The following is a 27,588-nucleotide window of genomic DNA, read 5'->3' on the forward strand; positions in this document are numbered from 1 at the left end:
CCAACCAAAAAAAGCCTTTAATCAGGCAAGAAGGCTTTGTTTCAGATCCAGAACTACGGGTGAGTTTTCAATTGCTTTTCTTATAGACTAGATACAAAAGCTTGCTCCTCGAAGCAAACACATACTATTTTATAGGCTGCTAAGTCTCATGCTCTTTCTTCTAAGGGGAAGGAGTACTTTATGTCACATCCTGTTTTGTAAATAGGACTCTACAATCCAAAATTCCAAGGAGAATGCAGCTGAAAGCATGTTTCCTTGGGCTGAATATACTACTTTTGGCATCTGAATTCCCAGGGGAAGATAGCAGAGAGTGGGTCACGCACCTCCCTAGAGCTGGTCACTTTTCTTAAGATAGTTGAGCATTTGGCTGAGCAAGGTTTGAAGGGTATGATTCTTAAGAATGACAAGGACTATTTCTGTATCAATTGAGAGTGTTTTACCAATTTAAAACAGGCTGAAGGGAACTGCCTAAGCTTGAAAGCCTTAAACAGTCTTTTCTAAGATCGACTAATATGGCAAAACCTTTACAGAGAAGAGGCTCATAAATTTTGGTTCATACTGAAAACGACTTACTTAAAAGCGATCCTGGAATTTAGCATTCCAAAAAAATCAACCGGGCTCTCTAAAAAGGAGTACAGAATTTATCTAGCTGGTTTTTCCCCTTATATTAGAAATTGGTACCTGGTCTTCTCTCTAAGTGGGGGACAAAACCTGAAGATACTCAGGAGAAGACAGCTACTGTAGGATGTCCAGTGGTGAGGACACAGCCTTCCGTCAGGGTCAGGCCAGAATCTTGTTTCTTTTTTGGCATAAGAAGTAGATATTTTCTCTAAAAACACACTTGCCTATATATTTAAACTTGTTTCTATACACATTTCCCATGCTTTTCTTTGTTTATTTGTTTGTTTTGTTAACGAAATGCCAGGGAAAAGTTCTATGGTGAAATCTTCCGGGTTGTATTAATTTGCGCTAACGGTCCTGCTCGTGAACCATGATTTCTCAAATAAAAGACAATTGTTTCTCTTAAATATTTACGTCCCTTTCTGTCCTTGCTTTCTATAGGATGGATTTATCGACTTTTTAGAGTTTATTGCTGCTATAAATCTCGTTGTACGAGGAAAAATGGAGCAGAAATTAAAATGGTATTTTAAGCTGTATGATGCTGATGGAAACGGTTCTATTGACAAAAAGGAACTACTGAATATCTTCATGGTAAGTGAAGTGGTGAAGTAATCTTAGGACATTGTATAGTTAATGTAATTTTCCTTCCTGTGGAGCTGGTGACAACTATCTATGTGGTTGGTGAATTTTGGGATATACATTTGGAACTGCTAGAGCCATGTAAGTTTCACTATGCTATCAATTACTGAGTGTGCACCTGCAAACCAGCATTATCTTGTCGGTGTTCAAATTCACAAATTTTAGCAGAGTATTGAGATGAAAAATGAATAAACGTGATGTTCTAAAACAACTTGTCTTTTTGTCTGCCTCGGTGCAGAAAGTTGTGCGAGGAACAGCTGAAATACCGGACGGTTATATAGCAAAAGCCAAGGGCTAAGAACAAAGGTACCTGAGGACTAATCTTTCTGAGGGCTGGACTAAAGTATTTCTAAAAAGTACCTCAAGGATCTCAGGCCCTTTCCAGCTCTAAAGTTCAATGAGTCCCTTTATAAATCTCACCCCCTTCCACCAAGGAAGTGGAAATACTTATCATGGGATGACATGAAATGGATTCTAGAATATAAGATGATTAAGTGGGACACTGTACCTAAATGAGAATGTGAAGTAAAATACACATTATGAATGCAATATACGGAATTTGTAACACAGAGTCAGAATTGGAATCAGAGGTCTTAGAAATGATCTGGTCCAAATTATTTCATTTATAGATGAAGAAGTTAAGTTACTGTGTTATAATACGTAGTATAAATATTATCAAAAATGCAAAAAAAAAAGTAGGTAGAACTACAATTATAATCAAACACCTCAATAAATGGCCAAAGCTGTTAATACTTAAAACTGTTTAGCAAATGTAGAGTCAATGAACATATGGAAAGAATTCAAGAGTATGATAATACTAACATTGCTTTCACTTTAATCTCACAGATAATTCACAAAAAAGTACTAAGATACACTTTGTAACTGAACTTTGTAAGCATTAAAATTCAGAAATTCTGCATATATATTACATGTTACAACACAAAATTAGCAATCTAAAATATTCCCTAGAGAATGCCCAATCCCATGTAAATTTTAAAACGTCCTCTTAAACATACTCAAATTTATTTTAAAAACATTTAAATATATAATATAGCATACAAATGTTGGGGGAATATCCAAACAGTATTCAAAGCAAGGGTTCGTATCCTGGGATCTATGGATCTATGGCCTTCGGAAATCCTTGAAGACTATGACATTAAGGGCAACGTTTTTCCTGTATGTTATCGACTTTTGAGGGGAGGGAAAGGGTCATTGGATTCTCAAAAGAATTAAGAGGAACAATAGTATATGAATGTTTTTGTCCAAATCTTATGGAAATTTTTGCACAGATTTTTATTAGTTAAAATGTACAACTTATGTTAGTCAGTAAAGAAAAGAGAAATATTAAGCAGTGAACTGAGGTTTTCTTTGAAGTGTTTAGAAAGAGAACAAAAAGAAAAGAGGGAAACATAAAAGCACAGAGCAGAAATTCATTTAATAATTGACACTATTTGTCTCCAATTAAATTAATAAAGATTAACAACAATAAGGTGGAATTCTGGCACGGGCACTCTAAGAAGAGTGCCCTTACACATTGTGGAGGGGGTATAAATGGAGATAACATTCCTGGAGATTTGGTAATCTGCATCAAGAGGCTAAACGTGTAGCTCCATTTTAGAGCCAACATTTTTGGTCAGGAAAACAATCATTAACATCATCAAAGATAAAGGTTCTATGATTTACATCACAGAGTCACGTAAAATACTAAAAATGAATGACCTAAAAGAGAAAACATTTTAAATAAATTGATGCAATGGAATAGGTACTTATACAAAATGATTGGCCTATGTGGTGGCAAGTGAAAACAATCCAGTAAAGAATACATACTGTTTAATGTAAATTCTCTTGACACATGATAACAGGATGTTAAAATAAAATACAGCCCAGCCATCAAAAGATCCAAAGGAAGTACTAGATTATAGGCAAAACTTACAAAGGAAGTAGTTACATCTTAATTTCACTTCAAAGGCATAAAATGGTCAGGAGGATGTTTAAGAAGGGCTATTAGGATTTTCTTGGGTAAAGCCCTCAGGTCAATAGCATGGGGATTTAAGGAAACCACTGACGTTTGGGGAGCACAGTGTTCCAATATTTGAGTCTGAGAAATCTAATGAAGCAGACCATGGCAGCAGAGTAGAGGGGTAAAGTTGAGGAAGAATCTTATGCTCAGAATATGTGGGGACGAAGGTTTTTTCATGGATCAGACATGGGGAGGAAGCTGACAGAGTTGCCTTGGATCTTGTCCAGCTGAGCCACTTGGAGAAGTGAGGGCATCTCAGAAGAGGAGGGAGCTGGAGGTAGAAGCAGAGAGTGAGTCATAACCAGGAACACGTTGCACCCCTCCCCCAGGGGACACCTGGCTATGTTTGGAGACATTTTGGTTGTCAGCTGGGGAGTGGAGGAGTGCGTGTGTGGTGCTACTGCTATCTATTGTTTAGTGACCAGGACTGCTGTGAAACATTCTACAATGCACAGCACAATCCTGAACAGGAAAGAATTGTCTACTCTGAAATAGCAGTTGGGCAGACCTAGAACTTGTAGAAGGAGCCTTGAGGGGTCAGCTGGAATCAAAATGCATGATCCATGTCTAGGAATGTGTACGAGAGTGTCAGTAATAAAAGGGAGGCATGGTCTCAAAGAGGGGATTTTAAACATCTGTCATCCAGAGAGCTCTGACACTAAATAACTGGGAGTGAGGGTGCCTGCCAAGTCAGACTGTCCTGTTCCCCCTTCTCTCCTACCTCCTCCCCTCCCACTCAGAGAGTGGTCAGAAATGGGCTGAGCAAAATGGAGGAGAAAGTGCAGATATGCTAAATGAGGGAAGAAAGAAGGAAACAAACCATGTCTCCCTGCCCATCCCCCCCACCATGCTTCTCCTGTACGAAGAAGAGGGAAAACACAGGGCACATTGAGGACTCCCTCCGAAAGTATCCTTCCAGGCCTCATCACCCTTCCAATCAATCCTTCAGTCTCACTTCTATTTCCCAGAGATGGGTCACAGACAAATCCTAGATATTTCATAATCTTTTATTATGACTTCTACATGTGGTCTCGTATCCCTTCTGCTGTGGGAGTACTGGATGCCTAGACAAACTTTTAGGCTTTTGGGACCTCTGCCAAGACACTGAGAAACCCTAAAAATATTTATCTAATTGGATGCTATATGTATGTAACCATTATTCTAAACATTACCCTCTATCTAATTGTGAGACCTCACTAGCTGAGGCCAGGAGTGGTGCTGTACTGCTGTTTGCTGGGACTAATCCCAAATTAAGCATTGATAATGCTTGCAAAGCAGCAGAAGAGATAGTCCTATTTCAGACCAGGCCCTCAATTAAAATATGATGCCAGTGGTTCTTCTAAAGATCCCTTTATGTTCAATCAAGGTAGTTATGTTCAAATTCCCAGATAACTAACTTTTTCTTTCTCTATCTCTCTTCCATTTTATTATGAATTTCCACATCAAATATTGGTCGCTTAATTTAATCAGCTGGCAGTGGGGGAGAGGGAAAGAGTGGTTAAATTTTCCCTCTAGGGAAGCTGGAAATGTCATTTTCCCTGGGTTCCCTGACAGCCTTTATGATGAAAAGGTGCTGGCAGGGTGTGAGAGAAATTCAGTGTCCTTCCAAGGCATACAGATCTGTCTTCCCAGTCAATCATTCTAGAAAAGGGCAAAAAGGACCAGAGGTGCCAGTGTCAGAAGCTGGAGGAGAAGCCTTAGATGCTTACAGAATATCTTTTTATGTTCTTCTATAAGATTAATGATGATTGGTCTGAAGTTGAGAACATTGTTTTCTGCGTCCAGAATTCTTATGACAGTGGCCACTTCAATGTTTTTCCCTATAAGCTTTTTGTATCCTTTGCTACCTAATATGTTGAATAGATCCCTTTGTGCTGTATAATATCAAACTTCAGTTTGTATTCAGTTAATTAAATTTCTAAGCCTCATTACCCAGAACTGACATATAATATTTTTATTTATTTTTACCAACTAGAACAGGTTGGACAACAAATATGACATGAACATATCCCAAAATTGTGTCATATTGGGGTAGAAATGTCACAAAATGTATTTGCTTCCAGAAAAGTTGAGCTCAGTGATTTAATTTCTTTTTGCAGGCTGTGCAAGCCCTCAATGGCCAACAAACTCTGAGTCCTGAAGAATTTACCAACCTGGTGTTTCATAAGATCGATAAAAACAATGATGGTAAGGCAATTTTACTCTCCTCGGGCTCACCTTTTTTTTTTTTTTTTACAAAGTAGGAGGTGGTGGGGTGAGTTGGAATGCCATTTAGGCAAAAGCATGAACCTTTCAAGAAAACCCTAGCTGGGCTTCATAATTTGCCCAGTCCAGTGTTCTCCAGTCAGTACAATTCATTGATTAAATGTCTATTGACTACGTATAATCAGTTCATGGTGCTTGACATTTTGGGATATATGAACAAGAGTAAAGGGAGATACAAGGAAAGAAAAGTGGGAGACTATGATATGAAGGACTCTGCTGTTTACTCTGGGATATGTTCTAGTAATTATTCCTTTCTACTGGAGGTGTTTCATCAACTTGCAAACAAACTCAAGTTTCCCATACTACAAAAATCATTTCTTCGATTGTGTGATTTTCTTCTATCAGATTTTTTTCCTTTCCTGTGATGACACATTTCTGGGAAGAGTTGTGTGTACATGCCTTCATTTCTGTTCTTTGTACCTTTTCTACATTTCCACTGTTTCTGCTCATTTCTCCATCTGCTATTGCTACCCTAAAATCTGGGTTCCTCTTCAGCTCCGAGAAGGTGCACTTCTTCTTCAGAGGCTGAGTGAAATGGAAGACACAGGCATTCCAGGAGAAGGGAGAGTGTTTACACCAAATGACATTGATCTCAGTAAACTGGTAGGGGAGCATATTGATTGGAGATTGAGGCAGCATAGCTAAGGATGTTCCTTGAAAACAGAAAGTTTGACACTGTGGAAAATATGATGTTACTAAGTGATTTAAGGGAGAAAAGGAGGATAGATATGAGGCACTGGGACTCTAGCCATGGTTGTCATCAATCCAAAGTAATTTTTTCCACAGGACCAACATGCCCGCCATGGGTCACTTCCTATAATGGACACTAGAGGGCAGTAGACACCCATGTTGTGTGTGGCAGTTTGCACTGGTCTACTGTGTCTGGCAGGATGCTATGGTGAGTAGGGTGGAAGGGAGTTTAATGAAATCGCCATTATGAATGAGCCCAACAACTGGACGAGAGTATAATTCTCAGAAAAATACTTTGGAAATGTATCAGTAGCATCAATCTCCCTCATAAGGACCCAGTCCTAGTCTGCCTCACCTCAATTTCAAGTCAGTATGCTCATTTTCTAGTTTACCAAGATCAGAGCCATTTGGTTGTAACTACTCATATTTGGGTCTATATAGATGAAGGATAAAATAAGTCAGTTCATGTGAAATCTTGTAAAAAACAGATTCAGACTAACCAGAGTTGACAAGGAAACTAAGTGAAGGTAGAAAAGGACCAGAGAAATGGAGAGTGGAAGATCTTAAGAGGCCAGTGAAAACCTTATGTGGAATATGCAACTGAACATCCTGATCACCAAACAGGAAAAATGCTGTAGGTTTGTTCTGTTTTAATTTTTAATCTCAGAGGCGAGGGGGTATAGTAGGGGTTGGCATAGAGATGATAAACCATTTCAGCCTGGGGCCGAAATTGTTGACCGAAGGACGAGGGTCCTGGAAGGAGATAGGACACTGTGAATGTTTAAGACTTAGTTATACAATGAATTTCAAAAGGGCAGGTCATGAATGTTGAAAATATGTCTGAATCCTGCTTATAGTGGTAGAAGCCAGGGAATAGGAAAGGTGACCTCTCCTGGAGAAGTATGAGGGTTGTGGTATCCTTAAGAAGGGTCTTGGTTTCTTATTAGTTTGAAGGAACAAATAACGTGTTCCAGAAAACAAGAAAATGATTCAGGACTCTTTATTTATTACCTAAGCAGTTTCTTAAAAAACAAAGTATAAGTTATCAGTAAAATGGGGGATGTTATGGCAAGAGCCTAGAAAAAGAAAGATGGAGGTGAAGGATGCAAATCTGGAAGAGTAGAGGTGTTTTCTTGGGCAATAACTGAGGTTATCTGCAGTCGGGAAAATGGACTCTTTGACCTAGAAGAATATGTCAAAAGAGAGATAATACATTATGGTTTCTGGAATAGCTTATAGAACTAATCACACAAATCATTTCCTCTGATAACAACTTGTATTTAAGGGGAAAAAAACATATATCATTGCCTTTTACAATGAAGATATTAAATAAACAGGCTACATTTTGGAAGAACAATGAACCACTGTTTCTTGGCAAATGCATATACAGGACTGAAACTGATAAAATTTTCTTTCATATGCAAATTATTGGAGGTTGTTGCATCATCTCATCAAGAGACAGCTGGGTCATTCCCTATGTCAAGAAAAGGAGGCTAAAATTGTACTGTTGGAGAAAGACAGCCCAGAGCACCAGAAGGCAAGGAAGAGAATGTAATGAAGACATAGAAGGTTGATATTTGCAGAAGCGTAAAAGGATTTTGCCAGTATTTGACAGAGGAAAATAAAGTGTTTTATTCACACATAAAAGGAGAGTAAGCACCACAGGGGAGATTATCTATTCTTGTTTGTACAAACCTAAGTATATATACCTCAAATAAGAGTTTTTAAAATTGTTTATTGTCATCGTTATCAAAACATCATTGTTGGTAGAAGTAAAGAGGGTCAATCAAGTATATCAGAATAATGTTGACTATGTGCCGACATATATTTTCTTTAATTTTTCAAAAGGAAAAGCAAGTACGCTATTGTTATCTGATAATCCAGTGAATGTTGAAACTGAAGATCACAACACACCAAGATACAAGCAAAAAAACCTTCAAGAACATGTATGAAAATCCCAGTTTGACTGCAAATTGATTACAAAAGAATAACTGACATCAAAACTATTGGGACAGAAAAACACACAACAGCTATGAAGTATTCTATACATCATTATCATCATGGTAGTTAGCAAATCGGAGGCAGAAGATTAATCAAAATAGAGGCATAGGATAAATACCAAGAAAATAAAAAGATGAGAATCTACAAACTCCATGAGGGCAAGAACTAATTCTGTTTTATGTACTTTGGTAGGTCTTGCATGCTCATACTTTCTGGCATACAGTAGGTGCTCTATGAATAGTTGTGAAATGAATGAATGTCTGGTAAGAAGATGTCATGCAAAAAGCACAGGAAGAAATAAAGAAGAAACAAACACAGCATGCATTGCTATCTTCCTACAGGAAGAGAGTTGTCTAGACTATTTTGGAAATTAACATACATGTGCATATGCGTTGCTACTTCAAAAAATATAAATGCAATTGACTAAGAGAAGTTAATTACCAATGGAAAGTGAAACTGGGGGCCAGAAAGAGGTTACAGGGGATTCTTTCATTTCATTGAACTTTTTGTATTGTTTAAATTTGTATCATGAGCATGTATTATTATAATAATTCAACAAGCTGTTTTTATTTTTATATTACAAATAAAAGCATCAGGAAGGAAAACTTGAAAAGAATCACAAAGACAGAAAATTGAAGCTCAACATTCAATATTATTGAAGAATGAACAGGCAGGACAGCAAGACTAAGTCAGAATAAATGATTAAGCATGGAATTCTGCACCCTTTCCTGCAGGAAGAATGGCAATCCGCATTCTACCATGTGCTGCTTAGGAGTCGTTCTTGACCATGATTTAGGAAGATTTATAGATGCTGTTCACAACATCAAGTGCAGAAAGTGTACCAGGCAAGTTTAACATAGCGCCAAATAGCACAGGGGCAGGGGAGACTTTAAGGCGTTCGTAATAATCAACCATGAAAGTGAAAAGAGACAGAACAAGGCCAAAGAGGAAACGAAAGAGGTGATTATTGGGTTGATACTTGAGGTAACAGAAAACAGGAAGACATCTTATTGAGCAATTAACCAGAAGGACCAATGTTTTCGACTGGCACATTGTGGAAAGTCATGAGAGACACAGCGACTCAAACTGGAAACGGAACTACCGGGAGGTAAGAGGGAATCCGGTTTTCTCATAGAAAAGAAGAAACTGCTGCTCTTAACTCTGCTATAAAATGCTGCTAAATGCCTCTAGTGCCACCTTGCTAATGAATACAAAACTGTGTCGTTTAATGTCTTCACTGGCATCCGCCCTTGAAAATCTGGCTATTCTCATCTCCTGAGACTCCCATTCCCATCTTGGCTAATTTCCCAGCCCCACCACGATTTTTCGTCAAGTTCTAATCTAAAAGAGTTGAAAAAAGAAAAGTCTTTTACATGGGCTGGTTTCTTTCAATATCAGCTGACTTCTTTAGAGCAAAAATGCTAACGTGTGCATGCACTGTAAATTTTGGCTTTCTTTGGGGGTGGGGATAGGAGGTCATTTTTTGTTTTGTTATGAAAGATAATATAAGACATTCATGCAAATAAATACAGGACCCAGGAATATCAATAAGATAACCACTCTGCAAAAACAAGACTAAGGAAAGTATTCATCATCAATGAAGCTGCTGAAATTGGTAGTGAGTGATGGAAGAGCATTGACCTTCAGGGTCCCCAGGAGGAGAAAATGTGTCCCCCAACTCAACAAACTACTAAATAATGTAATGTAGACATATAAGTATATGTATACTTCAACATGCAAAAATAAAATTGTGTACTTTCTGAATTATGCCCTATAAATATTGAAATGTATTTTTAAATATAAAACAAAATAATAAAAACTCAAAAAATTGTTTTAGATCCTTCTGAGTCCTGTGATCTCCTGCTCAGTCACCTCTTACTGGCTTTGCCTCTTTGCTGGTAGATTTTTTGAGGGGAAGCTTCTGGACCCACATAGGCAATCCTTTCTAGAGAGATTCAGAAACCATCCTTTTATTTTCTTTGGGCATAAATCCTCAGACAAATTAAAGAGGATTGGGAAGCAATGTTTAAGAACATCAGATAAAGAAAAGCAGTTTGTCAGCATGTTTTCTGAGCCCCTCCCACATTCCAGCAGCTCAGTCACCAGCGGTGTGGTGGAGGAAATGGCAATTGTAGCTGGGGCTTAATAAATATCTGATGAAAAATGAATGAATGCTAATTACTGGGGGGAAAGGGTGAGGAAAATTTCAAAGTACTTTAGATAGAAATAGTAAACATAAGTTGCTATAGGTAGAAGTTGGCTTCATTTCCAAAAGAAATTTTTTATGGTAAGTGGTTAGGTAACGTGAGAAAAATGAATATGCAGAGGTCACACATGTTTTGAGAAAAGTAAAAAAAGCATCACGGAAGAGTTCCATCTTCTAAGTTGCTAAGAGAGTAGAACTTAAAAGTTCTCATCACAGGAAAAAAAATATAAAGTGCAACTGTGTGAGGTGATGGATGTTTAAACTTAAGGCGAGGATTTCATAATATTGTATGTATCAAGTCATTATGTTGTATGCTCTAAACTGACACAATGTTATATATCAATTATATCTCAATTAAAAGAGTTTTTTTAACAAACTCCATCTTTTATTTCTTTTCCACACCAGTAAGTAATCTGAGTTGCTTTTCACCTGACATGATGTCTATACCCTCCACACCCTCAGACATGGCTCTTTCCACCAGCAGTGGCGACAATGGACAAGTGTTATAACTGAGCGATCAAAACCCACTTCACTTGGGGAACCTGGGTGGCTCAGTGGGTTAAGTGTCTGCCTCTTGATTTTGGCTCAGGTCATGATCTCCTGGTTTCCCTGGGATCAAGTCCTGCTTTGGGCTCTGCATGGAGCTCTGACAGCATGGAGCTTGCTTGGGATTCTGTCTTTCCTCTCTCTCTGCCCCCTCCCCTCCTCTCAAAATAAATGAACATTAAAAAAACAAAAACAAAAACACTTCACTACCCCATCCCCACTCTCACTTCTCTTGCTTCTGCTAAGCCCCTAGAAATTGAAAAAAAAAAATTGCACTGGTAATTTAGCAGCTGTGATTTCCCTTTGCCAAAAACAGGGTTGTTTTGTTGTTGTTATTTATGGTTCCCATGACTCACCGCTCTGCACCCATGTGACCCTCCCCAGCCACACACTACGACTCCTTATTTTCAGTTTTCTCTACTTAACTTTGGTTTATTCCATGACTATACTTTACCTGTGAGACATAGATGACTCCCTTCCTATCCTGTGGGTTTTGTAGAAATTTCTTTGGCATAAGGAAAACATAAGGAACAAAGATTCAGTTTCCCTGTAGAAGACGTGTTTTAGAATTTTGCCATTGAGACCAAAAGGTATCTTATGAGAATGTGATAATTCATCCTTATTTATATTTGATTCACTATTGTGGTATTTTGGATATTTGACTTTGTCCACTAAAAAGTACAGGTACAGTGTAACATCTAACTTCAGTTCCCGTTGCCTTTCTGCCTCAGGTACCCATTCTCTATTTACCAAATGTTCTTGATTTGTCTTTGGCCTTCTACCTAGCCACAAACCTGATTTGATACAATATCTTTGAGATCAAGAACTACATCTCTACCCCTCAACTTTATTTTTTATTTATTTTTAAAAATTTTTTTTAACATTTATTTATTTTTGAGACAGAGAGAGACAGGGCATGAACGGGGGAGGGGCAGAGAGAGAGGGAGACACAGAATCGGAAGCAGGCTCCAGGCTCCGAGCCATCAGCCCAGAGCCCGACGCGGGGCTCGAACTCACGGACCGCGAGATTGTGACCTGAGCTGAAGTCGGACGCTCAACCGACTGTGCCACCCAGGCGCCCCTCTACCCCTCAACTTTAATGCACTCATGTGTAGTCAAATCCCAGCAGACTTGAAGCCTAGGGTGGATGGTGGTCTGCTGAGGCCAAAGGAAAGACCCAAAGACACAATATTATATGTCAATTATATCTCAATTAAAAAAATTTTTTTAAAGAAATTCCATCTTTTCTCTCTTTTCCACACCAGTAACCTATATTGCTTTATTGGGGGAGCTGACATACAGGGAGGCCAGGAGCGGCCAATTGGACAGAGCAGCTGCTGCTGGCATCTTTGTGCAGCAAGTTTTATATCCTAGCAACTCAACCCAGGAACTATCAGAGGCCCTTCTCCTTTCATGGACAGCACTTCCAAGGAAATCAAGGTCTGCCACCCAGACACTCTTTGTTATAAGGGAGACACTCCAGGTTGGCCAGCCTCAGAGACCCTGACCTTGAACACCAAACAACACTTTTCACTGCACGTTCTGCTTGATGGGAATGCAGAGGGAGGACAGGATCTCTATCTTTCAAGGTAGTGATTAACAGGGGCATGAGGGTTATGCTTGCATAAATTAGCTATCCAGCGTGTAACATTAAATTTATAATTATAGTCCAAATGAGTCAACAGAGAACCCCTCCCATCTCCCCCAAAATGTTGAAAAGTTGTCTTGTAGGATGAGGGTAGGGGCAAAACAGGGTGGCCAGGGCACACAGTTCTATGGTGATGGTTTGATAACACTGGACTGAACAGCATGAGACTTTGGCTTATGCTGAAGTGATGAAATTAGGAACCAAAAATCTGAAAAGAAACCTGCTGACCAATAATTGTATGTGGAATGAATAAATGTTTACCCTTCCTCACAGCTGTGGATGGTCCCTGCAATTATTTCCTCAGAGAGAAGAATGTTGAAAACAGCCTTGCACACAGTCATTTCCTCCTGATCTTAGAAATCTGCAGTATCCATACTCCTATCACTTGGTCATATCTTCATGATTAAAGGTCAAATAATCAATACCGTGTAGAGACATACGCATGTATGTGAACATAGGTGCATCGCTGATGATTCTCAACTTAAAAATAGATTGTATTTGTCATCTTGATTTTCAATGGCAATCCTACCATTGAATGCTTTGCTATATAAGGATATTTGAAGACTTTAGAGTCTGGTCAAGGTGAAAGGATATCAGAAGAATATCAATAAAAATATCAGGGAATATATTGTATATACCAGTGATTGGTATGGACAAAGCCTCTTGTTAATTGTTCATTTATTATTTTCTAGGAGAACTGACTTTAGAAGAATTTATCAATGGCACGGAAGAAGAACAGGATCTTCTGGAGATTGTTTCCAAGAGCTTTGATTTTTCCAGTGTACTGAAAATAATCTATAATGGGAATCAGCCAGACACAGAAGGGAGGTTTCCTTCAAACCTTGTGACAAGGCTGATCTAGGGAAGGTGGGAATAAAGTGGCTGGGAGAATGCCTTTTCTGACTTTCAGTGGAGGCAAAACTTCCAGTGGAGAAGAAATGAAATTCTCCCATGTACATGCTATTGATTTCATTATATTTGAATATATATTCAATTATATATTATAATTGGTATCAGCCTGTGAATATATCACTTAAGTCCCTTGGAGATGTCCATAAAGATTGTAGACGGAAGAATTGTTGCTTTTCTGTTTATACATTAGTACTCTCTCTGAAGGTTAGAACATGATGATTAAACTGAAGGATGGTCTCCATATCAGTTCAAAATAGAACTTGTGTACATTTCCTTCCACACCTAAATTAATCCACCTCTTGAAATAGAACTGGATTATTTGGGCAGTGTCTCCATAGTTTAACATTCTTCTTAAACAGACTTTTGGCAAATGTGTTTGCTGCCTCTTGGCTCCTGTTGGATTTGTGTATTATAAATGACCAAGTTCTGGTCTGTGGAGAAACTTTTCTTCTGCCTTTTTTTCTTATTCCTTACCCTGAATCCTATCTTGAATCTGTAATAATGCTCTGTTCCAAAAGAAAAGTCTTAAGCTATGTAGCAAAAGGAGAAAATTTCAGACTGGGCAATGAGAACGTTTCCACTGATTTGCTATAAATCTGGGTCCAGTTGTGCATGAAAATGCAATGGATCATCTGTAATTATTATGCCAGTTGGGGGTTTGATCAGAACAGCAGACAGCCAGGCTATGCAACAACAAGCACTTGACATTTTAAACGGTCCTGACATTATAGCTCTGACATTTCATTTTTTATATCCTTTCCAAAAAATGAAATGATGAATGAGATTTCTTGATGGATTAGAACTTTTTAAGTTTTGGGTTCTATATCACAGGCCCATTGGTACATCTGTCAGTGCAAGACTTTCTCATGGAACCACAGTGGAGGCTGAAGACCAGATGTGAGCGGTCTTTTTTTCAAGACCTTCTTAATGATGCTTTCGTATTCAGATTTGAGTTAAAAACACACATCTAAAACAAGGACAGACTTGGATGTCCCTGTCTCAATGTTACAGATGTGGATAAAAGTATCAATAGAGGTATAGATGAGACAGTAGAGATGAAAAAGAAATGGAGGTAGAGAAGTTATAGATGAATGTATAGACAAACAGGTAGATGAAGATAGTATAGATGGACAAATATTCTGTGGTTTTCAAAAAGATTTTGAAGAGATTCACAAAGAAGTGCACACTATAATATAAAATATGTTGAAATAAAATTATTGTCGATAAAGTAAGAAGAATTAGCCATAATGACACAAAGTTCTACTCATGTGCCAAAAGTGGGGTAGCCGTTGGACTCTGAGCTTCCTGGCAATAGAAGTGAAAAGGGAAGCATCATTACAGTCTTGCCCCAGCAACAGTCCTACCCTAACAGTGGCAAATGATTGCATTTCCCCTTATCTTCCTTCCCCCTACCTAGTGTCCTTTCCACAGAAAACTGGGCCCCAGCTTTCCCTTCCAACCTTCTATGTTCTAATGACTCCAGCCTCTTCCCTTTATTCTTCCAACCTAGAAGGGTGGCTGCTTCCTGTCATTTCTTTGTTACTACTTCACTTTTTCAGTCCTCCAGTGTCTTTTCCACTAATCCCTTATATTCATGCTGTTAAAATAATCAGTGTGATTTCTGTTTCCCTGACTGGATGGATCTTGCCTGGTTCTGCACCCTGACTGACTGAAGGGTCAGTGTTCATTCAGGTGGACAACCCACCCCCTCCTTTCTTTGCAGGCACTGATACTTGCTCTAGAACTGTGCTGCGTGGGCTTATTTAATCCTAAAAGGCAGCGATTGGGGCTGTTATCCCCACTTCATGTCTGGCAGCTGAGACTCAAAGAAGGGGTTTAGCTTGCCCAGAGTTACTGCCTGGTAGTGTCCCTCTAGCGCCACCAATGGGCTGAACTTAACAGGGAAACGGCCAGCAATGTAGTGAGGAGGACACCAGCCTAGCATACAGAGTGAAATATGGAAGAATGAAGTCGGAGCCAAGCGTGTATAGCTTAATTGTCAGCACATTTGTGATAGGTGGTGTGAGAGCCAAGTAGACACTTTAAGAACTCCTCACCAGCCACAGGTCCCATACTCAGGGCATCCAAGCTCTGCTCCGTCACAGGTCCCACCTTGCACTTTATGCTTTGAACCCTGTGATCCTCATCTGGCTTCCCCAGACTCCAGTCACCCTGTTGCCTCTTACCTGGATCCTCCTCCACCTGTCACCCCCTTTGGAATCATGACTGGTCTGTCTAGTTTACCCAGCTTAGGTTTCAGTGTTTCCCTGGATGCTGCCTCTCAGATTCTGAATCTCTGTTCCATGCACTTTACCCGATGCTCATGCTATGTCCTCCCAAGTGGACCCCAGGGCTTAGGTGGAGAGATGACAGTGGTACCCCCTTCCCTTTCCAAGGCATAGCTTTATCTGTAAGAAGGGCAGGCAGGCCCACATAGCACACCTTTGTCAGCTTCTTAGGAAAAAGGGTTAGTGGGTACAGAGAATGTGAAGATAATAGTTGCTTGTCATACGAAAACAGATGATAAAATAGTATCTACTTTATAGTTTTGCTGAGGGCTGTGCTAAGAAGGGGGAAAGCCTGAATTTCGGGTACAAAGGAATTTAGGTTAATTCAAGGTTAGGTGAGATAGGAAAAAAGAAAAGAGCTCAAAAAAACAGAACCACTTCCTTTCCTTCTCCATCTCTCAAGGTCAGTCTCCCCAAAGTCATGTTCCTTCTCCATGCTTTCCTCTGCAGCTTATCGTCATGAGCCTGGTCCAGGAAATAGTCCTAATCTACATACAAAGTCATGTTATTTTAACGAACTGAATATTTTAAGCTAAATTTCTTCTTCCTTCAGATGATAAGCTTTAAGCAGAGCCTACTGCCCCATGATTTTTTTTTTAATTGTGCAGATACTTTTTTTTTTTGTATTTAATTAGAATTCCATGTGTTTCTCCCCAGTGATTTTACAGTAAAATTTCAAGTAAGGGATTTTATGACAAGTAGGGCCTAGTGTGTGAAGAACCTCAACAACTTTAGTTAATGTCTGAGACTCTCATTCCCATTTACCAAAGGGCAGTGGTCCAATCAGAATTATAACCATCTACTGCTCCTACAATGCCTTGATGCTTTGAAGGAAAGGCACTATTTTAAAAAGAGACAAAGATGGAAGGTATTAAAATATTTGATAATCTTAACCTTATGAAAAAGATTCCTTCCCCCCTTCAAAAGAGACTAAAATCATATTACATCTCTCTGTAGATTTGAAGATACATCAGGAAGATGGCCTGCTTCTTTGGCCCAAAATCTTGAGACAAAAAAGGAAGAGAAAGTCGAAAAGAGATGAATGGCAGCTGGTCCAAGATAAGAACAAGCTCTAGTGTGATTTCTCTCCCTTCTCCTCATGTCAGTGGCTGGTGACCAGCTGCTGCTTCAATTAAGCCTTGGCTCTTTCTGGCAGGGACACAGAATATTCCACCTAGAGAAATGTCTGCTGACACAGAACTGCATGTAGATCACAAGGGTAGGTAGTGGGGGCAGGAGAATGGTTTAAGTGGGGCAAATACTTCTTTCATTTTTCTTTCCAAAATGGGTTGGCCCAAAGGTAATGGGGAAATAAATGAGAAAAATGTTTTGTTTAAAATTAAATATATGACTGAGAGGCAAATGAAGAGGCCTAAAGGAAGGGTTCGTGCATTAAAGAAACAACAGGAGTGCTGGAGATAGCCAGCCCGCTCTGCCTACCCCCCACCCCCATTTATATTAGAATAACCTTTAAACATGAAAATGAAATACAGAAGAGTCCTGACATTTAAAACCAAGCTAGGGCCTTATTCTGGCTGAAGAAATGTAAAATCATTAGAACTGTGTGGACAGGGAATAGCTTTTTTAATACTTAGAGTTTGTTTCTGGGGACAGCTGTAGGTAAGCAAAATTGGACATTCAAATTAAACCTGGGAATACCAAGTTTTATCAGCAGGATGACTGACACTGAGAAAAATATTCAGGGAGGCAGAATTGCTTGATGGAGAGACCATGAACTGAGACCACATGTGGATTCCTGGGACCTCCAACAAGCCATGTACCTCTCTAGGTCTTGGCCTCCACAACTCTCCAAGGAGGGGACCAATCTCTGAGGTCCCTTCCACCTCTGTTGTTTTAATGATTCCACAAAACCTTCACAATGCGGGGAATAACACCTCAGTACCTCAAAAAAGATTATTAGCTAGTTAGAAACAAAGGAAAAAATTGTTTGTATTGCTTGTATTTGATACAAATTGAATGAAGCTCAGATTTTTTTTTTCTACTCATGGCCAGTGAGTTTCAGGTTGCTACCTATAGGCTCTATGTTGTCTCCTGTTGTTACTTGTCCCTACCCCTTATTCTGAGTGGTTCTACCTTATTCTAGGTAGGCTAGTGATAGGCTGCCTACCTAGAAGTCACCTGAAAGTCTTTTTCAAAATAAAAAAAAATGTATATTCCTGATGCCCCTGGTGATTCTAATGCATGACCCAGTATGAAAACCATAGCTGTTGTCATCTCCTCTGTGAGAGACCCCTCTCTATGATCACTCTGAAAGGCCAGTATCCATCTATATCCTTTCTCCTAGCATTGACATTTTGAGTTCCTTACAGTTACACAGTCAGGCATGATTCATTTGTAAGATATAGCAAAAAGATCACAGACTTGCATGCCTGCACACTAATTTAAATCCTGCCTCCAACACTCACTCACGGTGCTACCCTTGATAAGTCATTTACTCGAGTAAGTCTGAGTTTCCACACGACATGACATGAGATAACACACGTGAGCACCCAGCACAGTGCCTGGCATGTTACATACTTAGTACATGTTTGTTCCTCTAACCTTTAAAATTCTTAAAGGTTTAGATACATGGAGCTAAGGTTACTCCTTAGGGCCTAGTTTCCATTCTGACATAGAGGAAGGCTACATTCTTATCCCAGACACTTCACTCTCTCGGTGCTCAAGTCACGTTTAGTTGGCCCTTCTAATGAGGTCTGAGAAAACAATCATCTAAACTATTATCTCTGAATGGGTGAAATCGTTAAAGTGCCCACAGGGAATGGACACTCAAACTGTCAGTTATACAGACCTTTAAGATTTTCCCCATGCTCTTAACATGACAATGAGCCCTTATCCATTTTCAGGCAAAAATCCTATAATTAGACTGTACCCTTGGTCTCTGCTCCAGCACATATGTTCATTCTTTCTGCTCAGAATCTTTACATTTCTATAACGTTTACACTTTTAATGAGCATTTTAAGAAATACAATGTAAAAACTATAATATAATATAGATAATATAAGTCATTAATGTAATCTAGAGATTATGATAATCATTTAATATATAGTATTTAGATCAATATATATGAGAATATCAAGTAAAAATATATCCAAGGGCACCTGGGTGGCTCAGTTGGTTGAACACCCAACTTCGGCTCAAGTCATGATTTCCCGGTTCATGGATTTGGGCCCCACATTGGGCTTAGTACTCTCAGCTGGGAGCCGGCTTTGGATTTTCTGTCCCCCCTCTCTCTGCCCTTCCTCTGCTTGTGCATGTGCTTTCTCTCTCAAAAATAAGTAAACCTTAAATTGTGTGTGTATATATATATAGTGTATATATATATATATACACACACACACAATTTAAGGTTTACTTATTTTATAAGTATATATATATATATATGTTTTATATACACACACACACACACATATATCCAGAACTTGACTTCCTTCTCTACCAAATTACCACCCCACACCACCAGGCTGCTCTAGGTTCCATTGTCTCTCACCTGGATGATTACAACAACCTCCTCACTAGTCTCCCTGCCTCCACACTTGGCCCTCTGCAATCTGTTCTCCGTAGAGCAGCCAGAGGGATCCAACTAACGCATGAGGGCATCATGTCATTCCAAACCCCATGTGGAGTGGTCTTCAGATTCTTACATAATCTGTCCCTCTCCTCTCCCTTTATCTTTCTCACTTCATCTGCTGCCACGTTCTTGCTGTTCTGACTGCCTGGGATCTGTTGCTCAATTGTCACCTTCTCAGTGAGGTCTTCCCCACCACCTATTCAACATTGCAAATGTCCCTTCCCTCCACCCCCACACTCTCTAGGCTCCTTTTCTGCTTAAATTTATCCCATCATGCTATCATCTTCTAACCTGCTATGTTATTGCTTATTTGTGTATGCTTTGCCTCTCTCCATTAGAACACAAATTCCACAGGGCAAAGATTTTTGGCTGCTTGGTTTATTAACATATCTCCAGCACGTAAGACAGAGCTTGGCACACAGCAAGAACTCAACAAATATTTGCTGAATGAACAGAATTACAAAACTTGCCAATGATTATACATCTCAATAGTAATGGAGCCAACAGAGCTCTTCTTACTCTTTTGCAAGTCTTTCTTCCAGCCCATGTATCCCTTCATTATGTCATCAAAGTCATAATGGGAAAATCTTTTTTTTTTATTATCCTTCAAATTAGTTTCCACAGGAACTCATATAATCCAACTGATGCTGCCATTTAAAAAATGCTTTTGAAATTGGCTTTTAAGCAGTTTCTTGATCACACGAGAAAATCATAATGTTATCATCATATTATCATCACAGCTGGCTGATGGTTTTGTTTTTTGGTTTGTCCATTTTTTTAACCTAAATGATATTTGTTTATCTATACCGTGGTTACTTGACTTGACTACAAATGGTTTCTGGTTCTTTTCAGAATTCAAAATATATTCTCAAAGAGTAGAATGATATGCCATCACTGAGAGCAAAATGGTTCTCAACATACGAATAAATACTTAAAAATCTAAACAAATAATAAAAATGAACTAACAAAAAAAACCCCTAAACTATTGTATCAAAACTTAAAGGCAAACAATAAGTTGAATTTATTTGTACAAGTGTGCCAAAGGACTAACACTCTAAAATATAAAAGTTTGGATGAATTTACAAGAAAAACACTAAGACTCCAAAGATGGGGAAGTTATCAGGATAGAAAATTTGCAAAGGTTCAAGTACAACTGATTACTGATTAACAAACACCAGAAAGAATTTTCAGTCACAGCTAACAGGAAAAAAAAAAAGAAAATAAAACCCACAAATTAAAACAAAACCGAGAAACAATTCCATATATCAAATTTAAATTTTCTTTCAAAACTCAGTCATAAGATGGTAATATTAGGGGAAGTGGAATAACAGATACAAGACAATTCTTTTATTTTTGTAACTTTTCTGCACATTTAAAATTAGTTTAAAAGATTAAAAAAAAAGAATAGATGCTTTGTTGTGTTTAATTGCTCTGTTTGTTTCTGCATGGATTCCATATTCCCATCATTATCACAGCATTACAATAGTCTTGATAATTGGTATCTGCCTTCTTTTGCAATTGTCTCAGCTATTCCTGACCCTCGACATTCCCATACAAAATGTAAAAACAGCTTGTTAATTTCTGCAAAATCACTGCTTGGATTTTCCACTAGAATTACAATGAATTTATAGGCCAGTTTGGGGGAGAATTAACCATGAAAAATAGGGTCTGCACCAATAACATATTGTGTATATATCTTCCTCTGTTAATGCTCCCCCAGCAACTCTCCCAGGTCCCGTATATCAGGCAAAGCTGGGCCTGATCAGAGCTTGGATCCCTCCAGATTTACTGTCTTGTCTGATGGGCATGCACACTATTTTCCCACTTGGAGTATTCCCTTCTGATAAAATTTTAATCTGGTGTGGAAAATAAAGCTTATCTTCCTGTCTTCTAAACCAAGTCCCATTTTAGCAGGTGTGTGTATCATGGTTTAGAGTAAATTGATGACTCTGCTTGTACCAGTTTAGGAGTAGAGGATGTGGGTTAATACCAATGTAGTAAATAGCAGAAACTTAGCTCAAAATAGCTTAAGCTGAAAAGGCAATCTACTCTTCACATAAACATGCAGGCAGCTAAATACAGGGCTCAAAGGATGTTATCAGCTCTCTGGATCTCTTATCTCTTCTTGTCTCTGTACATCCCCCATACATTCCCTGAGGCTGGGATAGATGGCCACAAATTAATCTCTGCTAAATTATTCTTCCGATTCTCCATTCCAAAGAAAGAGGGTCTTTCTCTCCCCCCACCCCTTCTCCCCCTAGCACCCATATATCAAATCTAAGGGAAGACTGACTTTCTTCCTTGGGTCATTTCCTGAATCAGTCACTGTGGCCAGGTGGATCGCAGGGCTTGGCTAACCATTTTTCAATTGGTGTATATTAAGGGACAGGCAGTGTGGGGTTGGTTGGGGGACCATCGTCAGTGTCATCTGAGTCTTGAGAATGGGTTCCCTACAGTGTGATTACTGGATCATAGGGTAGTTCTATTTTTAATTTTTTGAGGAACCGCCATATGGTCTTCCACAGTGGCTGCACCAGTTTGCATTCCCACCAATAGTACACAAGTATTCCTTGTTCTCTACATCCTAGCCAACACGTTGTTTCTTGAGTTTTTGATTTTAGCCATTCTGACAGGTATAAGGTGGTATCTCACTATGGTTGTGATTTGCATTTCCCGAATTATGGGTGATGTTGAACATCTTTTCATGTGTCTGTTGGCTGGATATTTACCCAGAGAATATGAAAACACTAATTTGAAGGGATACACTCACCCCTATGTTTATTGCACCGTTGTTTACAATGGTCAAATTATGGAAGCAGCCCAAGTGTCTATCGATAGATGAATGGATAAAGAAGATGTGGTATAGGTGTGTGTGTGCATGCATATATATATATATGTATATGTATATATATATATATATATATATATATATAATTCAGCCATAAGAAAGAATGAAAACTTGCCATTTGTAATAACATGGATGGATCTAGAAAGTATAATGTTAAGCAAAATTATGCCACTTGGAGAAAGACAGTTACCATGTCATTTAACTCATATGTGGACTTTAAGAAAAAAGAAATGAACAAAGTAAAAAAAAGAGAGAGAGAGAGACAAACCTAGAAACAGATCCTTCCCTATAGAGAAAAAACAGATGGTTACCAGAGGTGAGGTGGGTGGGGGATGGATGAATAGGTGAAGGGAATTAAGAGTACACCTATTGTGAGCACTGAATAATATATGGAGTTGTTGAATCAGTATATTGTACATCTAAAACTAATATAACACTGTATGTTAACTACACTGAAAAAAAAAAAAAAAAGAATGGGTTCCATTTAGCAGAGAGGAGTTCTGTTTCCAGAAGGGAAGAAAAGCTGGATAGACAAGAATAACATGTCACTGAAGTTACAAAAGTACTGGGCCTTATTTCATCCACCTGTAGCAGTGTCCAACTGTTTGTCCTTTAGACACCTATGTGACAAAGTAAGATAAAACACCTTTTGGGGCACCGGGGTGGCTCAGTCGGTTAAGCATCTGACTTCGGCTCAGGTCATGAGCTCATGGCTTGTGGGTTCGAGCCCCGCATCAGGCTTTGTGCTGACAGCTGAGTCTGGAGCCTGTTTCGGATTCTGTGTCTCCATCTGTCTCTGTCCCTTCCCTGCTCATGCTCTGTCTCTCTCTCATAGAAATAAATAAACATTAAAAAATTTTAAAAAAAGATAAAACACCTTTTATTTAGTATTATAGAAACAAAAAATTGCAGGATTTATGCAAACTTTAAGCACTGTCTGAAAAATAAGAAAAGTTTAAATATAGTCTAAAAACACTGTAGAAATTCTTTGCTATTTAGGATTTTAATCTGTAAGTGTTTAGGACCACTTCCAGTGCAGATGTGATCCCCATAAGACTTCAGCACGCACTTTCCCATTGCTGGCTGAAGAATGTACTCCTAGTGGGTTACCAATAACCACTGCTCTAGGCACTGGGCAGACCCTCAATTTCCTTTCATCACTTTGGTAACCACAACCAGGTTGCAAATTAGAATTTCCTGGGAAGCTGTTTAAAATTCCCACGCCCAGGCTCCAACCAAGGCCAGGTGAATTAAAATCTCTGGGACTGGGACACAGGCTTCAGTATTTTTAAAGCTCTCCAGGTGATTCCAATGTGCAGCCAAGGTTAGCTCATTCAGGGGATGGACAGGCTGCATGCTGACTCCTACACAGGCCTTGCTTCACCACTGGGGTCTTGAAACAGAAAGAACTAAGATTTAATCATGACCTTACAGAAAACGGACAAGAAGGTAGCTCTGCCTGTGTTGGTTGTAGGCCATGAATTCCAAAGAAGTTCATGGACTAGATTGAATTATTTATGGTATTCATGGTATATTTTAAAAGTAGAAAAAATTATAAAAATCTAGGTTTTTATCTTCTGTTGAAAGGTTGGAACATTGGGGAAATATTGGGCAACATTCGGTCAGCTGCTGTTGAATAGCAGCTGCCCCCTCTAGGCAAGAAATGCACTTTTTGGTTTGTCCTGGTTTTCACCACTCGGTTAATATGTCCAGACATTTTCACTAATCGAAACAATCTGCCTAGCCTTTCTGGGCATTTGAGTTTACAGCCACTTCTAGGAGCTAAACATCCCTGCAACCTGGGCAAAAATAAGTCTCTTTCGAATATAGCCTAATTCATTAAATTGGGTCTCCATTGGGATAAAGGCTTTTGCAGTAAAAAAAAAAAAAAAAAAAGTATTAACAACTCATTAACAAATTGACAAGGTGTTTACTATCCTGACCTTTTCTCCTGCACGGAAATCTTTCAAGTGACTGTCAGAATAGGTCAGAGAAATGCTAGGTTCCATATAGATACAGAGATATGTTGATGCATATATACTTGTAGATGTAGATACAGATACATCGCCCCTTTAAGAAGTCTTCCCATGACTATCAAAGGGCCATAAAAGGGGCACACACAGATTTCAGGGTTTCTCTTCTCCACCAAGGAAAAATTAATACCTTGAAGGCGAATTGATTCAATTCACTGTAATTCTGCAACAACAAGTAATGGCACTTGTATAGGACATTCCAATTACAAAAGAACCTCTACACTTATCATCTATTTGATTATCATAGAAGCTATGTGAAGAAGACTTTATTATGACTTGTGATAGAATGACTTATAAAAAATAAATATTTAGCCATTCAGATGACCCAAATATACTTCTCAGATATATTTGGTCTTCATTCACAGTTCCTGAAAATGCTTCAGAGCCACAAAGGTGAAATGGAGGTCTTTCTATTAATAAAGGCAACTTTTAGATCCCACACAAGGGGGTGGGGAGCTCATTGCCAGGGGCATTAACCATATGATTAAACCATATGATTTTAGTCCCTCCCCCCACACACATCCGGGAGGGGAGGGGCTGGAGATTGAATCAGCCAATAGCCAGTGACTTAGTCAATCATGACTATTTAAGGAAGCCTCCATAAAAAAAACAGGAAGGCAACGTTTAGGCCCTTTTAAGGAGACCTTCATGCTTGAGGAACCATAATTCTCCCATGTGCCACCAAGCTGGGCCCTAAGTTCCACGAGGACAGAGCTTCCTTTGTTCGAATGCTTACCCTGTGTATCTCTTCATCTGGCAGTTGAAACTGGTAAATGTAAGTTTTTCCCTGAGTTCTGGAGTGATTGTTGAAATCTCCCACCTGTTGTCAGTCAAGTAAAAAGCTGGGGTGGCTTGCAATTGGGATCTAAATGGGGGTGGGGTGGCCTTGTAGGAGGAAACCTGTGGAATCTGATCCTATCTTTAGCTAGATAGCATCAGAATTGAGTTGAATTTTAAAATGCATCTATATGAAGGAGGAATGCTGAGAAAAGGGAAACTAAGCATAAGAACGATACTTTGGTATAAACTTGGAATAATAGTTATAACACATTTTTTTTTCAAGTTCCTGCCCTTCTTTGGACACTAATCCCTGTAATTAAAATTGTTCTCTCTGTCCATTTAGTTATTTGTAGGTTTATGGTTCTGCCATCTTCTAAGAAGTTAGTCTTACCGATTGTTCTTGTATTCTCAGTCCATTTGGTGAAAAACTTACTACCAGGTAGAGTGAGGGTTCCATTTTATTTGGCTTCCCCAAATAGCTCCAGCATCCCACATTCCACAACATGATTAAAGGCAATATGGTGTAGTAGAAATTACCTTGATTTGAAGTCAAAAGACTTCAGTTTTATTCCTAGCCCTGCCCCCTACCACGTGGCCTCAAAAGGGCAAAGTAAATAACAAATATGAAATTAGCAAAACCGATGAATGCAACTTTCTGTGGCCCCCTGGACATGCCTGTACTCCCGAAATACCAACCTCACCAAATATCCTCCTATTTTAGCTTTTGCAGCTTATTCCCATACTTCTTTCCCTAGCCCTTAACTGTAAGAGAATAAATATTAAGTACAGTAGAAGTATGCATCAGGGACCAACCAGGTGTGGACAAAGACGTGTGTATACCCGTTTTGGTGATGTGTTTTAGCTGAAACAGCCAGGCTCTGAGGCAGGACACTACTCACCAATGTGCGGTGACTTCAAGTGACTACAGGTGATTTTTACAAGGAGTGCATTTAGGCTGTTCTGCTCCAGTGAGCAGTTCATCAGACTTGAGCTGCCTGTGAGAATTGGGCTATGACTTGGTGGAAACTTTGTATAAAATCAACAACATCCTTGCTGAATCCTGACACCTAGATGATATTTACCAGGAGAATTCTTAAGTTGATTGGGCTGTATGTTTTTGTTGTCACTTCTACAGGTTTATATTTTGAATTTCTTTTGCTTCCAGTTAAGTGACTTAAGTAATTTTTCCTCTCCCAAGGGGAAGAGATTTTTTTTAATATTTATTTTTGGGAAAGCACAAGCAGGGGAGGGGCAGAGAGAGGGGGACAGAGGATCTGAAGCAGGCTCCACGCTGACAGCAGTGAGCCCAATGTGGGGCTTGACCTCATGAACCTTGAGATCATGACCTGAAGCGAAGATGGACACTCAACCGACTGAGCCACCCAGTTGCCCCAAGAGATTCTTGTTTTAGATGTGAAAGTTCTGAGTTAGTACTTCCTGTCTCATATTGACTGGTATCACAAAAAGTGAACCTACATAGAGGGCCACTACTACATGTTGCTGCAAACTCTAGGGAGTGCGTACACGTGTATATAAAATGTGTGTACATATATATGACTCTTGGTCCACACTGTCAGGTGTGTAGGGAGTGTAACATCATTTTTCTGTAACTGAACTTGAATTCCATTTGAGGTTGCCATTCTTCTGGTCATAGAAATGTAATCTCAATGTATGAGCTCTTTTCCATCCTCTTTTTCACCTGTCTAGAAACTTAATGGGTGCCAATGTAGAAGAGGATGGAATCCGGTGTGTATTGTCATATATCAACTTTACTTTTGTAGTGATCAGGGATAATCACCAAAATACATTAAAAATATCTAAAAATCAAAATGGCACAGGCACAAACAATCAAAATGGATGTCTACGGTAATTAGTACAAGTGAACAGTCCATGCTGTTGACCTTGTCCTTCTGGTCTTCAACTGTTGGTTCACTCAAGTCACAGCTATGTCTTTTTATCCCTATAGAAAGGCATCTTCAAGTTTCTGTGCCACATCCAAGTGCTTCCTAGGAGCATTAAATATATTATACTATTTTCATCCCACTTTTGCCCACGGAAACTATGTGGGCTCCTTAGGACATGGAGTTCCTTAGGACATGGGGGAAAGTATGAACTTTGTATCTTCCTGGATTCTACTCCAGAGCTGGATGTGGGGTGGGGATTGATGTCAGAGGGTTGCCCTCTTCTTGATTTCCACTTATTATAAAGGTTTAAGTTGTGTTTGGACCAGGTTAGGGTAGGGATCAGGTACCTGAAATGGTCAGAAAAATAGATAATTTTCAGAAATTTTAGCTTTCAGCTTTATTATTTTATATTAAATTAAATTTTCTCCTCACCAAAGATCTAAAGAATATTTAATAGGGGGCACTGTAGCCTGGCTTTTCGTATGCATTCCCAAATATTCCCCGAATTTTGTTTAGGACAAAATTTTTATGGTCTGAGTTCTTCAAGCATCTTTGTCTTGGTTTTTGACAATCAGGAGTCATTTTTCTACTCCTGTTT

General features: G+C 39.1%; 1 protein-coding gene across 2 annotated transcripts in view; it reads left to right on the top strand.

Moving 5' to 3' along the window:
* Positions 1 to 13,498, top strand: part of GUCA1C (guanylate cyclase activator 1C) — a 31,486-nt gene extending 17,988 nt beyond the window's left edge. Inside the window, exons 2-5 of one of the 2 annotated variants that reach the window (XM_047098698.1) lie at positions 1,063 to 1,212; positions 5,380 to 5,472; positions 6,408 to 6,423; positions 7,143 to 7,159. In XM_047098698.1, coding sequence (XP_046954654.1) covers positions 1,063 to 1,212; positions 5,380 to 5,472; positions 6,408 to 6,423; positions 7,143 to 7,159 — 276 coding nt within the window. Of the gene's footprint in view, positions 1 to 1,062; positions 1,213 to 5,379; positions 5,473 to 6,407; positions 6,424 to 7,142; positions 7,160 to 13,328 lie in introns of those variants that run through there. The other variant, XM_047098697.1, reaches the window with a different exon arrangement.
* The last annotated feature ends 14,090 nt before the right edge of the window (positions 13,499 to 27,588 follow it).

The sequence above is a fragment of the Lynx rufus genome, unplaced genomic scaffold (assembly GCF_022079265.1).
Source record: "Lynx rufus isolate CCGP_SWC_20201006 ecotype Redwood Valley unplaced genomic scaffold, mLynRuf1.p SCAF_5, whole genome shotgun sequence".
NCBI classification, from domain to species: domain Eukaryota; kingdom Metazoa; phylum Chordata; class Mammalia; order Carnivora; family Felidae; genus Lynx; species Lynx rufus.